The 17212-nt window shown below is 37.1% G+C and overlaps 2 protein-coding genes across 5 annotated transcripts in view; one reads left to right on the forward strand and one right to left on the reverse strand.

Moving 5' to 3' along the window:
- RHOQ (ras homolog family member Q) overlaps positions 1–4667 on the forward strand; it is a 39737-nt gene extending 35070 nt beyond the window's left edge. The window contains exon 5 of the mRNA XM_025465898.3: positions 1341–4667. Within this exon, the coding sequence (XP_025321683.1) occupies positions 1341–1496 (156 nt within the window). The 3' untranslated portion in view covers positions 1497–4667. The remainder of the gene's footprint in view (positions 1–1340) is intronic.
- PIGF (phosphatidylinositol glycan anchor biosynthesis class F) overlaps positions 1707–17212 on the reverse strand; it is a 35756-nt gene continuing 20250 nt past the window's right edge. For 2 of the 4 annotated variants that reach the window (XM_025465858.3, XM_025465867.3), the window contains exon 6: positions 1707–2023. In XM_025465858.3, coding sequence (XP_025321643.1) covers positions 1910–2023 — 114 coding nt within the window. In that variant the 3' untranslated portion in view covers positions 1707–1909. Of the gene's footprint in view, positions 16990–17212 lie in introns of all 4 variants that reach the window. The other 2 variants (XM_049115867.1, XM_049115866.1) reach the window with 2 other exon arrangements.

A 17212-nucleotide genomic window follows, 5' to 3' on the forward strand; every position in this document is an offset into this window, starting at 1 on the left:
GCAACTCTGGGGCAAAAACCTACCGTTCTGCCTTCAGAATACATCCAGTATCCAAAGTATTCAGAATACACCCACCATCTGCTCCTCTGAGTCTGGCCGGGCCCCTCCATCCCTGGCCTGGATCACTAGAACGGCTCAGACTCCCCTTTCTGCTTCTGTCTGGGACCCCATGGCCATCTGTTCTATGTTGAGAACATAGCAGCCCGAGTGAGTCTTTAAAAACACAAACTCCACCAGGTCACTGCTATGCTCAGAATCTTCCAGTGCCTTCCCAGCTCGCTCACAGGGGCCAGAGTCCTCACACGTGGCTGGCTGCATGGCTGCCTCACTGCTTGTAGGGCAGGCACATGGCCTCCTTGCTGTGTCCCCAAAGTCTTGTACCTCAGGGCATTAGTACTTTTGCTCCTCCATCCACCTAGTGTTGCTCCCCGTGCAACAGGGAAGTATTTTCTCACTCCTTCCAGGTCTCTGCTCAGGTACCGCTTTCTCAGTGAGGCCTTGCCTGGTCTTGGCCCCACTCCCTGTCTTCCTACAGGCCACATGCTGCCTTCTGACATTCTTCCCCTAGCAGCTCGTGGTCTTCTCCCTGTAAAGTAGAAGCTTCGTGATAGCAGGGCAGACTTCATTTTGTTCTCTGCTGTATTCTCTCATCTGGCAAATAATAATGCTCAGTAGATTCCCAGTGACTGAATGGAGCCTGTCTTAGAGTAGAAGCCAAAGTCCTTACCCTCCTGGCCTCAGGGCTGCCTCCCTGGCCTGCCTCGTGCTGTCCAGTCCCTGCCGCTCGCTTTCTCCTGCAATTCTGGCTTCTTTACCATTCCCTGAACGCTCTGAGCATGCTCCTGCATCAGGGTCTTTCCATCTATGGCTCTTTCTGCCTGGAACCTCTCCCCGTAGGTATCCCTCAAACCACTCTGTCAAGAAGCTTCCCACCCGTGCACGACCCATCTCCCCAGCTCTTTTGCTCTGAGGTACGCACCACCATCTGCTCTTCGCTCTCCCAGGAGAATTTCAGCAAATGTGAGCATCACACAGCAGGGACTGTGGTCTTTTGTTCAGTTCTTTCTTTGACATTATCTCTAGCACCTAAAACAGTGCTTGGCATATGGTAGGTAACCAGTAAATACTTGATGAATGACATAAATTTTCATGGAATAAGTGTGGAAGGATATTTGCTTACTTTTGTGTGAGCTACCTCTGGGTTTCATGAATATGGATGATGATTTCATTCCTTCGGCATAGCTGTATTTTCTCATTTTCCTTTTAATGGTGTGTTGTGTCATACCAATTGTGTAAAAAAGATTTTATATGTTTGTGATTTTTTTTTTTCTCCCTCCCAGATAGGAGCATGCTGCTATGTGGAATGTTCGGCTTTAACCCAGAAGGGATTGAAGACTGTTTTTGATGAGGCTATCATAGCCATTTTAACTCCAAAGAAACACACAGTAAAAAAAAGAATAGGATCGAGATGTATAAACTGTTGTTTGATTACGTGAAAAACATCTTCAGTGGCCAACGAGACTGTCCATTTCTCTCAAAAAGCATATGAAATGCTACAGCTATACCCAGACCTCTTTAAATAATGAAGCAGTTTAAAACTTGAAAGAAAAAAACAAACAAAACACCTTGTCCTCAGAATTCTATAAAATTCATTAAGAATGTTTCTTAAAGGTCCAAGAAGCAGCAAACAGCATCTGAAGCCACAATCTATTATAAATACTTTATTTCAACTAGAAGGTACAATCTCTCAGGGGTTTCATAGTTTAAAAAGCTACAATCACATCATGTTGTAAGTTGTAACTACATAAAAAATAGTGCTGTAAATGGAACTGCCTGGCTTAGACCACATACATTTCTGCACAGTCTTTATGGAATCTGCACAAAGAAATCTCTTCTCCCTTTGCTCCAATTAATTGTTCTTGTATGTAAGTTGCTTTCTATTCCAGTATATCCAGAGTGGGGAAATCACAAGGCCAGCCACGTAGCCAAAGGTCGCTCCAAGCGTGCAGGAGATGGGCCATACCTAAGAAGAGAATGTAGGAGGTCAAAAAGAACAACTGTTTTTATTATTACTTGAGCACAATTTAAGTGTAACGTAAATATTTCTATATTAAAGCTTAATGTGCTTTCTTAAAGAATGCCAAAAGTGTAATAAGGTCATAACTGCATTTATCATAAACACTAAAAATGTACACATTCTAGTTACTGTACATTCGGCTGTAACAAGGCTTCTGGCAACTGTAGATTTAGTTTGATGCTGCCCAAACTGCATGAGATACACCCTACAACTACAAATTAAAATTCTGGGTCAGACTTTGTCATAATCCTGGACTTGATATAGCTGTCTGAAGTAGTTGACAATTTTGTCTTTTAATTTCCACCTTGGCTTATGTATCAGATGACATGAGACCTGTGTATGCTGACCAAACTACGAGAAACTTTACATAGCACTGAAGAGAACAGACCTAGGATTCAAGCATGTGACATGGAATTTATAACGAAGCAACTGCTTCCATAATAATACTGATGTCACCTTTCAGACACAGGTATTGGAACCATAGCAGAAGTTCTAGAACTACAACTTATGTACACACCTAGATAGAGTGTCAGTTAAATGAAACACTGGCTTCTAAATACCCATTTTCTCCAACTGTATTGCATTTTGCAATATTACATCAAGCAAGCCAGAAGTAAATAATGTTCATTTCTTTCATCCACAAGCAGTGCATGCTAGTCCCTAGGTGAAAGGCCCTGCTTAAAAAAAAAAAAAAAATTATGTGCATCCGTGAAGCTTATTTGGTATACTGGAGCCATTTCTAATTTTTCTCTGGGGGATCAGGCCATAGAACTGTGTTAGAGGTGAACCATCTTAATTACTAGTTCCGTAACCTAATTAAGCTTCCTTGTTTGGTCTGAATGGATCTGCTTTGTTCCAAATGCCATACAACAGACAATAGTGTTAGACAAAGTTTCAGTTTGAATAAATTAATGCAGTTCAGAGAAGCATAATCTAACCCATAAATTTTTCTCCAGCCTTTCCTACATTTAAACTTGCTGTTGACTAAATTATGATTTATTTATGTCTTTGGTGAGCTTCTGTTAATTTTCATGACTTGAGCTAATAGCTGTGTCTACTGCACAGATTGGGTAATGGAACACTAAACTTTTATACTTGAAAATGACAGCCTTAAATGCTCCTATCAGTCACAAATCTAGGATGTACTGTCTTGTATGTGAGCTTTGTAGAGATTTTTAAAAATATAAGCATCATCTTCCCCTTTGAAGAGTGGAGAGTCTACTGAATAACTAGTCCGGATCTTTCTTTCTGAACTGGACAGTGGATGTCTTCCTTCTCCCAAAAGCGATGGTTCACATTAAGTACCATGGCCTTATGTATGCTTAAATGGAATCTTTATATAACTCATTTAATTTGGGTCGATTAATTAATTAGTTATTTTTAGATAGAACTGAAAGGAATTGCATAAATCAATTAGTATATTAACTAAGCTGTCCAACACATAGTATAAAGGAATTAAGACAGTAAAGTATTCTACATTTCCAACTCGCCTTTGGGAAATTGATGGGGATTTTTTTTTTTCCTCAAATTCACCTCTGAAACTTTTTCATACTTGGTTTACTAGGCAATAAAAGTTAAAAATCTAGAATTTGATCTGCCCTAAGAGAAATGGACTAGGAATTGGGAAACACAAACTCTGGTGTCCTTCTGTTTCCTGCCTGGGCCTCAGTTTCTTCATCTATAAAACATGGGAGGTAGAACGAGAGGACCTCCAACATCTCTCCCATTTATCAACTCTTACGATTCTCTTCTTTTTCACAATATTCATTGTTGGACATTACCTTTTCAGCTGCACATTCTTAAGATGGTAAAAATCCTGTATATAGATTATTAGAACTCTAAGCAAAGATGATTATATCATCTGAACCTGAGGTGCCTTAGGTACTCTATTGACCTTGATGGGGTTTGGAGTTTCCCATTGCTTATTAAGAGCCTTTTCATTGCTTTGATTCCTTCGTATTTCTTTTTGCACTCAATCCTTCCCGCCACCCTAACTAAAAACCAAAGATTTGTTTTCTATTCATGAGCAGATTGTAGAAAAATTTGCCTTATTTTCAGAAGCACGTCTTCATTAAAGACTTATGTTTCAGCAGAAATTGAGACTAATCACTGGAAGAACTAGCTCAAAGTAGCCAAATATCTGGGAAATACTTCAGAAATATCTTAGTGACATGAATTTTGCTAGTCAAAGCAAACACACTGCTTCAAATAAGGTCATGTATGAATGAACTTAAAAGAAACGTACAGTTCATTTTTTTGCATATAATCAATTCTGAGGTTCTTAAAATTTTAGGGGCTCCCTGAAATCTTATTTAATACTTTGCTGATGTGTACCCTTATTCTGTCTCTACAGATACATTTTAGGTTAGCCCATGTTGAATTATCTTATTTCCAGTAAGTAGAGCCTGAAAGAATGGTTTTTATTGTGAACTAGTTACTTTAGGCGTTGCTTCCATTTGATTTTTAATTATTACTTTTAAGTACCAAATTAAATACTGGTTTGTTGGTTGTTGCTTTTTAAGTGATTGTTACTTTAACAGTGTCCCATCTTAACACATGGGGTTATAAATAAAATAATATGCATAGTTTACTACCTATGTAAAGCATTGAACTTCTTACCTTAGTAGTTTTTATTTAACACCCTATGTAAGCATTTGGGATAATACTCATTTCTCTGTTTCTCATGGTGTGAGTCTAATCACCAGCCAAGTGTGAGCACCTGCACTTTGTTAAAAAGTGTGTTGTCAGAGTGTAGAAAAAATAATAATCCCTCATGAATCCCAGCCAAACTCCAATTTGGGTCACTAAGTTCTACTTGAATCACTTTGTAATTTCAGCATGGCTCTTTGTTTCCAAACACTCACGTCCACAGTCACACTCATGCTCTTTGAACAGCTGCCATACTGCACCTCCAATGGAATGCCAAAGATGAGCTATCAGTTTAAAAGTTGTGTCTAATGAGGGGTTAAGGCTCAGAGCATTTGCTATTTATTCAATTCTTAAGAAATCCATGCCATCATCAAGTTGAAATGTTGGACTGGCTTTGAAGACTAGTTGCTAGTGAGGGATCCAGCTTTCCTGCTGGACTTTCCTGAAATAAGTAGCCCTTAATGGTGACACATTTTTTAAAGGAGAATTTCTTCATGTAAGGGCAACCTTTCTGATTTTTTATTCCCAGGATAGGGAATGTCAAAAGGAGCAGCTGAAGGGAATTGGGGGAGGCTGCCCACTAAATCACCTTTCCTCTAAGGTTCTCATGATTGAATTTCCTACTGACCTTACAACTGCTTTAAAAAACTTAAAACTAGGGAATTCCCGGGTGGCTCAGCAGTTTAGCACCTGCCTTGAGCCCAGGGTGTGATCCTGGAGTCCTGGGATCGCGTCCCACATCAGGCCCCCTGCATGGAGCCTGCCTCTGCCTCTCTCTCATGAATAAATAATTAAAAAAAAAAACAAAACTTAAAACTACACAATGACAATAGATCCATATTGACTTATCGAACCATCCTAGCTTCATCTCACATCTTCATACTTACATCTTGGGGTTTTCCATTTAAAACTAGGTACTTGTCTTACAGAGCTGTTTCTACTTAACATTCTTCATGCCACAAATAGGCTTATCATACTGGTATCATCTACTGAACAGACAATCCAACTGCAATGCTACAAACATTTCTCCAAATTATGGTCATCTGAGATGGCTATATATAATTATCTTATTTTGTTTAAGGGAAATAGAAAACTCAAAGACATTCATGTAAAGGAAGTCATTCACAAATGTTTGCCACCAAAATGACCATCGTTTTTTATCCAGTTTTCTTATAAATTAAAAATGTTTTAATCACTAAAACATTCATTTAAAAATGAATAGCTACATCATGTGAACAAAGTGTTTTGTTTAGAGTACTACTATTATCCCTTCTCTAAACCAAATAGCTTCTTGTTTTTTCACCACTTAAACCAAAAAAAAGGTCAATGTTTTCTTAAAATAGCATTAAGAAAGGCCGGATATTATAAGGTCCGGGTACTTGATACCAGCAATAAGTTGTGTTTTTCCCAGAAATAAAACAATTTTACCCTAATAAGCTAAAAACCAATTTCTCAACAATACAGATTTAACTTTGTATGTTTTCTCTGTCAAATCAATGTTGTTGCTGGTTGAAAGACATTTCAAAATTATATAAGCTTATTTCCACCTGAAGACCCCACTGCTCTCTTCTGATCGAGCATCACTGATGTATCTATGTAGTGCTGGGACTTTTCAAAGCATGTTCTAAGTAGTACAGAATAATGATTTAAGAATACTAATTTTTGTATTAGATTGATTTGAGTCTCGGCTCTGCCATTTATTAAATATGTGACCCTGTGCAAGTCACCTAACCTCACTGTAACTCGGTTTCTCATCTGTGAAGATCATCATAAAACCCACCTCACAGGGTTGCTGTTAATGATTAAATGAGAAAATGCACTATGTGGTTCTTAGAATCATACCTGTAACAGTATCTGGCACAAAGTACATGTGAGTTATAAATTGATAATAATCTTTTAGCTCATATTCCTAATAGGCACATATAAGTTGTCATTACAATCCAGAACACCATCATTCCCCAAATACACCATCTCTAAAGCTCAACCTATTAAAAAAATCCCTCCTCAAAATTTTTAACATACTTTAAAAATATGTTTTAAAAACTACATCTAGGGGTGCCTGGGTGGCTCAGTCACTTAAGAATCCAACTCCTGGGATCCCTGGGTGGCGCAGCGGTTTGGCGCCTGCCTTTGGCCCAGGGCGCGATCCTGGAGACCCAGGATCAAATCCCACGTCGGGCTCCAGGTGCATAGAGCCTGCTTCTCCCTCTGCCTCTCTCTCTCTCTCTCTCTCTCTCTCTGAGGCTATCATAAATAAATAAAAATTAAAAAAAAATACTTAAAAAAAAAAAAAAAGAATCCAACTCCTGATTTCAGCTCAGGTCATGATCTCAGGGTCATGAGATTGAGCCCCGCATGGGGCTCTGCACTGAGGGTGGAGCCTGCCTAAGATTCTCTGTCTCCCTCTTCCCCATCCCTCCCTCTAAAAAATATATAAATAAAAAATAAAAATAAAAACAACATCTAGCAGAATTCATGTTTCCTTCTTGTCAAATGTGACCCATAGATTTTATACATATATATCATATCATTTCAGGGACTCAAAGACCCCCTCATCTAGACTCCTGGTTAAGAATCCCCTTATTCAGGATGCCTGGGTGGCTCAATGATTGAGTGTCTGCCTTCAGCTCAGGGCGTGATCCCAGGATCTGGGATCGAGTCCCGCATTAGGCTCCCTATGAGGAGCCTGCTTCTCCCTCTGCCTGTATCTGCCTCTGTCTCTTATGAATAAATAAAATCTTAAAAAAAAAAAAAAAAAGGATCCCTGTATTCTTCATCACTTAACCCTAACAAGTATTTTTATTAGCCATTCTAGTTGGTCAAGGTAATACAGTGACCCTCTACATTTTGGTTCAGAATTTTAAAGATCAATTTCTTTTTTTTTCTTTTTTAATAAAGATTTCATTCATTTCTCTTACAGAGAGAGAGGCAGAGACACAGAGGGAGAAGCAGGCTCCCTAAGGGGAGCCCGATGTGGGACTCAATCCCAGGACTCTGGGATCATGACCAGAGCCAAAGGTGGACGCTCAACCACTGAGCCACCCAGGCGTCCCAAGGATCAATTTGAATAATGTAGATGGCATCTGTTTGTTATGTGCTTTAAGAGTAAACAGCTTAATTACATTTTAATTATAATCTACACAGTATTACCTAGGTTCCTTTAATATATATTAAGTACAAGTAGATTTTTAATCTTGTCCTGTCACTGAAATGATATCCACTGGCTTTTGATCCAGGTAGCTAGTTTGGTATATCACTGAGTATGGTGGTTTATGAGCTACTACAGGTTTCCTAAAATGATCATGTATTTGAAATTAGAAGATGATTTCTTCTGAAGTCTGAGGTTAGCTTCAGATAATCAATGAAAGCTTTAAGACAGCTGTATAAAAACGTTAGGCTACTTTAAAAATACTTATATTTCACTTAGGAGTTTTTTGTTTGTTTGTTTGTTTGTTTTTTAAATACTCTTCTGGCAAGTAGCACAGTCAGTGGAGTGAGAATGATCTGAGCTGTGAAGCCAGGTCAGCCACTTACTGGCTGTGTGGCCTTGGCCAGATCACTTACCATCTGAGCCTCGGTTTCCCAAGTTCAAAACGGGTAATAGTACCTCTGATACTTAAAATATGGGGCTATTTTAGAATTTGTCACCAGAGCTGTAGAGTACCACGCATCAGTATAACTTTGTACATTATATGTTTTAGCTTGAAAAAATGAAATTTATGTGACCACTGATTAAGTATTTCTTAAGTAACTGACACTGCTAGGTGAGAATTAGAAGCTGTGGTTTAGAACAAATTAAATAGTTCGTGACCAATGTTATACTATACTCTAAGAACTATTCCCTGCCCTGGCAATCCTCTTTAATACATGCCATTTTTCACATGAAATATCTGAGGAGTATAAAGCTTACAAGAAAACCCTCAAAAGCCACACAACACAATGCATTATATCAACCATATATACCCTCACCTCAGAAATAGAAGCATAATTCCTGCTCCTCGCTGTCATTTTTCACCAACTTTAAGAAGCACCAGTACAAAAGCTGATTTTAAACTAACCACTCAGTAGATAATTTGTGTCATTTTTAATAGTCTCATATGAATGACTCCATTCATCAAAACTATTGAGCCCTTACTCTGAACCAAACAGTTAAGTTGAAACTTACTGAAAGATTACCTGATTTGGGATGTTTAAGAATAAATTCTTAAAAATATGTGCTGCGATATAATTACAAGTTTTGGAAGGGTATATGATGTCACAGATATCATAGGGAAACTGATCTGTCTGCAGATCAGGAAATCTAGAAACAGAACAACTCATAGTCATTAGGATTAGTGGCTTTTTCAGATAAAAAAAGGAAGCTAGCTCTAGGCAGCTAGTTCTAAATTTCTCACAAGGTACTTCTTAATGTTTATTGTGCTTACCACAAATGTGTATTTCATGACAGATAGAATTCATCTTTCAAAGTTTGCTGACACTTCTACTGGCTTTAAATGATAATTTATATTTTCCTCTGTATCTGGTTGTAAGTGATGTGCTTGTCTAAATGTCCTAAAGCAAATCCATTGTCTGATGTGGGACTACATTATAGACAAATCTATTCATCCGGATACATTTCTCTGGTTGTAAACCTGCACCAACCCAGGTATACCCTACCACTCTCCTATGAACAAGAGCCCAGATTAAGGAAGAGCTATTTATCCAGAGGTATGTAGTGTAATCCTGGACTTTTTGTGAAAGTGACAATACTTGGTCAAAAGCATACAAATAAGTTAATCTGGTTAGCATTATTCTTTCTCACATGGAAGTCCTGCAAGCAGAGCATTATCAGCACGATTACTCTACAATGAATCCACTTTTTAAATACAAAACCATTTTCTGTCAGTTAAGTGTTATAGCCTTTTTCCCATGCTTAAAACATAAATCATATTCATGTAAATTAATATTTTATTTTGGTCTAAAACACTGTATATTACCTTTGATAACAGAAAAACCAATTAACCTAAAAACATACTACTTTTCAATACTTAAATCCATAATCTTAGTTTTATCCCTTGTTCTAGCAGTATTTCCAATAACCCTTATAACTTCTAGCTTCAATTTATGAAAGAATTGCCCATAGCATCTGTGGCTTTAGAAAATTAATATATATTTTTCACAAATATTAGATTTTTAACCTGATAAAACTAGAGAAAACAAAGATTTTAACATATAACGATGCCTTAATTATCTATTATGGAAATAGGTACAAGCACTTTTAAACAATTTTAAGTTGTTTTTAAAAAATCTCAATCAATTTTGTTTTTTGACTTTTCAGGCAATAAGTATACTCAGAAGAGATGTGACTAACTGGCTCAATTCCATTTGGAAATAGCATTAGTCAAGTCCAGAGTTTAGGGCAGTTGTGGGTTTTCTAGGCACAAAAGCTTTGCATATTAACTTCAAATTCTCTCCTACAAATGTATTAAATTTAATGTCCTAAAATACATACACCACCAGTGGTCATGGCATTGATATGAAATTCTTATGTGCGGATAGAAATGCAATACAATAGCTACTCAAGCTTTCCCAAAGTGATCTAAACCATGGTGAAAGAAAGGAAAAGGGAAAGGGGAGGGAAGGGGAGGGAAGGGGAGGGAAGGGGAGGGAAGGGGGGGAAGGGAGGGAGGGAGGGAGGGAAGGAAGGAAGGAAGGAAGGAAGGAAGGAAGGAAGGAAGGAAGGAAGGCAGGCAGGCAAGCTAGGTTTCAGAGTTCCCAGGAAGGGAGAGAATCAGGTTTGGTTCCTAAGACTTCCTCTTAGCCCAGTAATGTTGAGCAAGATGTGTACTCCTCTCCTCACACTTTGACTTTCCTATATGTAAAAAAGGGAATGAAACCCACCTTGTACTATGCTTGTTTGGATTAAGTTATCTGTGTGACAGTGCCAAGCACCATGCCTGGTATATACACAGAAAGATCTACACATTTTAATTTTCTTTCTATTGCCATCTAAAAGTCAGACAGAACTGAAAATTATGTGACATCCAAATACCCTAAATACCAAAGAAGAAAAAGATGAATTAAACAATTCACTCCACCAACTGAAGGACTTCTGGGCAGAGTAAATAAATATCATAAGGAGATAATCAATGTACTCTCTTAACACTTTGAGAACCCAAATGACGGGATTTACTTTTTTTTTTTTAATACTAAAAATACAGTCATTAAACTACTTTTATAGGTCACAAATGCCTATAACATTAATTAAGCAGTGACTATGTGTCAGATTCTGAACTAAGTACTTTAGAAGGATTATGTTATTTAATCCTCGCTAGTGGCAGAGCCAGGATTTGAATCTAGTAATCTGAAGTTAGAGCTCTTAATCATCATGATATCTGTTTACCTAGTAATAAAACAAGTGGGTTTAAAAACTTTATGGTGGGACTCCTGGGTGGCTCAGGGATTGAGCATCTGTCTTTTGGCTCAGGGTCCTGGGATCAAGTCCCTCATCAGGCTCTCTGCAGGGAGCCTGCTTCTCCCTCTGCCTACGTCTCTGCCTCTCTCTCTGTCTCTCATGAATAAATAAAATATTTAAAAAATAAAAACCTTATGGCAAATTGCCTTTGCTCAGAATAACCAACAACATTTCTTAAACTTCTGTTGATTTTTATCAACATTAAATACTGGCCTATTTCTGATAAAGGAAAAGAATTAAGACATTTTTTCCAGATGAAAAGCTCATAACTATTCTATAAAACATTTAGAGCACATTAAATCTGAATCTTAATAATTATTATCAAATAATTAAATTCCAGTACTGTGTAATAAATATCTGCTATACTTACATTGAATATATGCTTTGTATGCAGTAAGAACTTAAATACTTTCTGATTAGCTATTTAGTTACAGCAAGTAATTATGATGTACAGAGGTTTTCCACAGTCAAAATGTTTATTTTTGTCAGTAACTATAAAACTATAAGCATTTTATGGGAATGAAGAAGGCTGAGTTATAGGCAACTTAAATGTTTATTTTCTTGCTGATATTTAAAGGCAAATCATTAAGGCAGGGAAGAGAGATGTCTTGCAGATACTTTTTTTTAAAAAACAACAAAAATAACCAATAAGGGTTCTGGGTAGCCACCCTACCATATTCTCTTTAATCAAATCCTCTTGCTGCCTCCAATAAAGGAAAGGCTGCCTCCAACTATAAAGGTGTGCCTACTATCTTTTGTCACTTGTTATTACTTAAAACTATTTAAAATTCCTATTAGTAAATGAAAAAACTATTTTCACTGAGGTTATATATTTTCAATGGGCCTTTCTAGTCATTTGGTGATGAAATGATACAAAAAAATATAAATAAGCTTGAAATTGGTCAATACAGAACTCACATCATTATAAGTTTATGTTTGTCCTCTGGAACTTTATAGAAAGCCAGGTTTGAGTTCAGAGTAGAGAAAACTTAACTAATACATGTAAACGTTTGTGTGGGTTGCATGTCTGTTTTTAAAGAAGAAATACTTGCTTAACTAGATACTCTTGTTTTTCTGACTAGAATATAAACAGACTGGATCCCAATCCAGAAAAGCTTGCTTTATTACAAACGTATCATTTATCTGTGCAAGGAACAGAGAACTAAAATGTCCTCTTTATACACGTTATATTTTAGATAATATTAAGAAAATACAGTAGCCTCTCCTCATAAGATTTTGCTCTAGAAAAATCTCCATTTTGAGGTAATGCCATATTCCTTTCCCAGGATTATTGTTACTCTGACTGATTCTGTCAGTATCATGAGCCATACCGAGTACGGACTCTAGGTAATTAACTCATGAAAAACAGAACAAAACAAAACATCTTGTTTGTGGAAATTAAAAAGTGAAAGAAAACAGTGAAGCCTCATCATTTTCCCTAGTTCATCAGTAAATAACTGCTGAAAGAGAGGGGCAGGTGATTATTATATGAATAAAGATGATTATACATTAGTTCTATCATGCCACCAACAGCATGTATCATAATTTTAAAAGATTACAGTGAATAAGTAGGTCATTAACTAGGAACATTCTGAAAACAACAGTAAAGACAATTAAAGAACCAGTAATAACAGTCCAGTTGAATCAAACATTCTTAATGAAGACCAACACTTGTTACATAAATTAGATAGCTAGAAAATATTTTTTAAAAGTCCATAATTCAAATGGAAACTTCACATTAATTTTAAAAAGTGACCCCAACAATTTAGATCCAGCGTACCTCTCACTGTAAACAAGCACTGAGGTAGAAAAGTGCGAGTCAGTAGCTAAAAGCCTCAACAATCCAAAATGGATAAATGGATTGTAAATCATGAACACCTATATTTTCTAGGCAAGCCTAAACCCAGATTTGGTTACATATAATCCCCATAATTCAGTTCCTACTTCTACATAGTCTTATAAACTTATGATTTAGACAAGTGCAAAATATCAAACATTTACACTCTAAAACATTCCACCTGTATACAAACTGACACGTTAATCACACATTACCTTACCAACTCATTAGAGCCGATGGCCCACGGTGCTTTATATACCAATACTTTGTATTTAGACTTAATTGTATGTATCTGAAAGTAATGAATTTAATGATTCTAAAAGTCCTGCTCCAATTTAGAAATCACTGACACTCTTAAATGACATTAAGTTTCATAAGATGGTAACTTGAGTACAAATGAATCTCCATCTCCCAGTGATCACGGAGATGGCCAAAGAAATACAAAAGAAACCTTTATCAGTACTAAAACCTTGAGAAGGATACCAGTGACACCCCAAACCTCTAGGGATTTCTGTAATATACAGTAGATGAATATAACAGGGAAGGGCAAACCCACCAGACTTACTGAATGTAAAAGAACAACTTGTCTATCTAGAAGACATAACTGCTAATAGAAAGCACAAAGAATGGACTTTAAAAGTAGGCACTCAGGGGCAAGACACAGAATCTGGATCCTTAAAAAGTCTTTGGAAAGTGAGGTACATATCAAAGATTTAACCCAGCTATTATCTAGGAATTATACCAGAGAAAACTAGACAAATATGCAAAGATGCATATTTACATATTATAATCACCATAATTAATAATAGTAAATCAATAATTGTGAAACTAAATCTAAATGTTCATTGATAAGAAATTGATACATGATTTTACCCAAATAATGGAGTATTACTTTTATGTAAATTTTCACTGACAAGGAATGAGCTCCATAATATACTGCTGAAAGGAAAAAAAAGATTAAAAATGACATATATACATCACTCTTCATCAAGGATATGCAAATCAAAACTACAAAGAGATGTCTTCATACCTGTCATCATGGCTAAAGTCAATACACAGGAAACAATAGGAGTCAGCAAGGATGTGGAGAGAAAGGAATCCTTGTGCAGTGTTGGTGGGAACGCAAAGTGGCGCAGCCAATGGAAAACAGTATCAAGGTTCCCCCCAAATTAAAAACAGATTATCCTATAATCCAGGAATCACACTACTGGATATTTATCCAAAAATACAAAAACACTAATTCAAAGGGATACATACATCCCTATGTTTATAGCAGCATTATTTACAATAGCCAAATTATGGAAGCAGCCCAAGTGTCCGTCGACAAATGAATAGCAAGGAAGATGTAGTATATAATACAACAGAATATTATTCAGCCATAAGAAGAATGAAATCTTGCTCTTTGCAACAGCATGGATGGAGCTAGAGAGTATAATGCTAAGTGAAATAAGTCAGAGGAAGACAAATACCTTATGATTTCACTCATATGTGGAATTTAAGAAAAACAAAGAAAAAAAGGAGAAAGACAATCCAAGAAACACACTCTTAATGATAGAGAACAAACTGATGTACCAGAGAGGAGAGGATGGGGGGGATGAGAGAAATAGGGGATGGTAATTAAAGAGTACACTTACTATGATGAAAAAAAAGTTTTTAAATGTGCATCAAGCAATTCTACTTTAAGAATTTATCTTAAGGAAATGATAGTACTATTTTCCAAAAACTTATAAATAAGAATGTTATTTATAATTTAAGATAGTGGGGACACCTGGGTAGCTCAGTGGTTGAGCATCTGCCTTCAGCTCAGGGTGTGATCCTGGGGTCCGAGATCAAGTCCCACATTGGGCTCCCTGCAGGAAGCCTGCTTCTCCTTCTGCCTGTGTCTCTGCCTCTGTGTGTCTCTCATGAATAAATAAATAAATTTTAAAAAATAATTTAAGATAATGGCTAACATTTCTTGCAAGTGATCTCAATTAGTCCTCACAACTACCACTAATACCTCCATTTTACAGTTAACTTGTTCAATCCCATAAAAAATGGAAAAGCTGGGATCTGAATAACATATACTACACATCTAGCAGAAACAAGATCATAGAGGCCTTATAAGCTATGCCAAAGGGCTCGAGCTTTATTCAAGGCAAGCAGTGAAGAAGCCACTGGCAGATTTTAAGCAGGAGAAATGACAGGATCAGGGGTGTATTTTGGTATGTAAATAAATAGTTTATAGGGAGGACATAGATGAGACACACTTATACAAGTTACAGAATTAAATGTAAATGGGGAGAAGACAGATCCAAGAGATTAAACACACACACACACACACACACACACACACACACACACACACAACAACAAACTAGAAACAAAAGGGCCAGTGACCAGTTCGACCTAGGCTGTCAAGAAGAAGGGAGTATATCAAGGATGACTCGTAGGTCTCTGACTCAAGCAAATGGGTAGATGATAGCGCTACTTACATTGCAGAGAAACAGTTGAATTTTAAGCATGTTAAGTTGAAGGTGCCTCCAGAGGAACACCCTGCTGCGTTGATGACTCTGGGTCACATCCCAGCAGGAGATAAAGATTTAGGATTCAGTAGCCATATTTTAGTTGTAATTGTGGCCAATGGAGGAGGTCATGCAGGGAAAGTGAGAGAACAAAGATGTCAGAAACCAAGGGAATGCTCCTGTTTCAGGAAGAGGTGATCCAAAAGAAGCTCACAGGGAGACTGAGAAGGAGAAATCGAATAGTAGAAAGAAAAGCAGTGGACGCCGCTGTTGCAGAAAGTTAATAAAAGAGTTTGAAGCAGGGAAAGTGTGTGTTTCCAGTGAGTTAATGGTCAGAGAAGCCTTGATAGTAAGGTCTAAAAAGTCTGTCTTTGATTTAACAATAAAGTGACTGTGGACAGGGTGGTTTAAAAAAAAAAAAAAGACACATATATTATACTTATGCACATGAAGAAGGAACTGCACAAATTATCACCAAAATACAAATGAAAAGAGGGTTGACTCTGGGCGGTTGGGTATTTGACAATTTTTACTTATAATTCCTTATAATTATTAATGATGCTTAAATTTTCTAAATAAATATGTACTGGCTTTGTAATAGAAAAACCATTCTCTTTTTTTTTTAATTTTTATTTATTTATGATAGTCACAGAGAGAGAGAGAGAGAGAGAGAGGCAGAGACATAGGCAGAGGGAGAAACAGGCTCCATGCACTGGGAGCCCGACGTAGGATTCGATCCCGGGTCTCCAGGATCGCGCCCTGGGCCAGAGGCAGGCACCAAACCGCTGCGCCACCCAGGGATCCCTGAAAAACCATTCTCTTTGCGTTGAAAAAAAGAAAGTATATTTAGTTTTTAATACTACAATTCCCTTGGGAGAAATTATCTTGAGAAAATTATTGGAAAATCCATGAAAATACAGATTCAAAGGTGTTTACCTCAGCACTGTCCATAATAGTGAAATACTGGCAATAACCTAAATGATCAGTAGTGAATCTGTTAAATAAATTTGGGGATAACTATATAACAGCATGCTATGGAAGCCATTAAAAATGAAGACAAAGATATATTCATTACTAGCTCAGTGACCTTGGAAATATTATATATCCTCCAGGAATCAATTTCCTCATCCGTAAAATGGGAATAAAAAGAACAGTTACCTCATAGTGCTTTATCTAGCTTATTAACTATATCCTATTGTAATCAGAAACAACCTGATGTTCATGAGCTTCCTCCAAAATCATGTACTCCTATTTCAAAACCTACTTTGCTACATGCTTTTAAAAAATACTTCAAAATCAACATTTAACTTGGCCATAAATCAAATTAAGAAGATATGAATCTAAGACCACAAAGGAAGGACACCTGGGTGGCTCAGCGATCCAGTCCCACATCAGGCTCCCTGCGATGCTTCTCCCTCTGCCTGTGTCTCTGCCTCTCTGTGTGTCTCTCATGAATGAATAAATAAATCTTGAAAAAAAAAAAAAAAGACCACAAAGGCAATGAGTATCAAAGTTGAAAACAGGAAATTCCTGTAACTTCTACCTCGTTTTTTAAAAGCTTCCATAAGTATTCACAAACTAAGCTTATTTATTCACCTGTACATGTAGATAACATAATGCCTGGAAGAGACAGAACGGGGGCTGATCCGGCTGCCTATGGGCCAATAAGAAATCGCCTACATCCCTACATG

Source organism: Canis lupus, chromosome 10, assembly GCF_003254725.2.
Source record: "Canis lupus dingo isolate Sandy chromosome 10, ASM325472v2, whole genome shotgun sequence".
Classification (NCBI taxonomy): domain Eukaryota; kingdom Metazoa; phylum Chordata; class Mammalia; order Carnivora; family Canidae; genus Canis; species Canis lupus.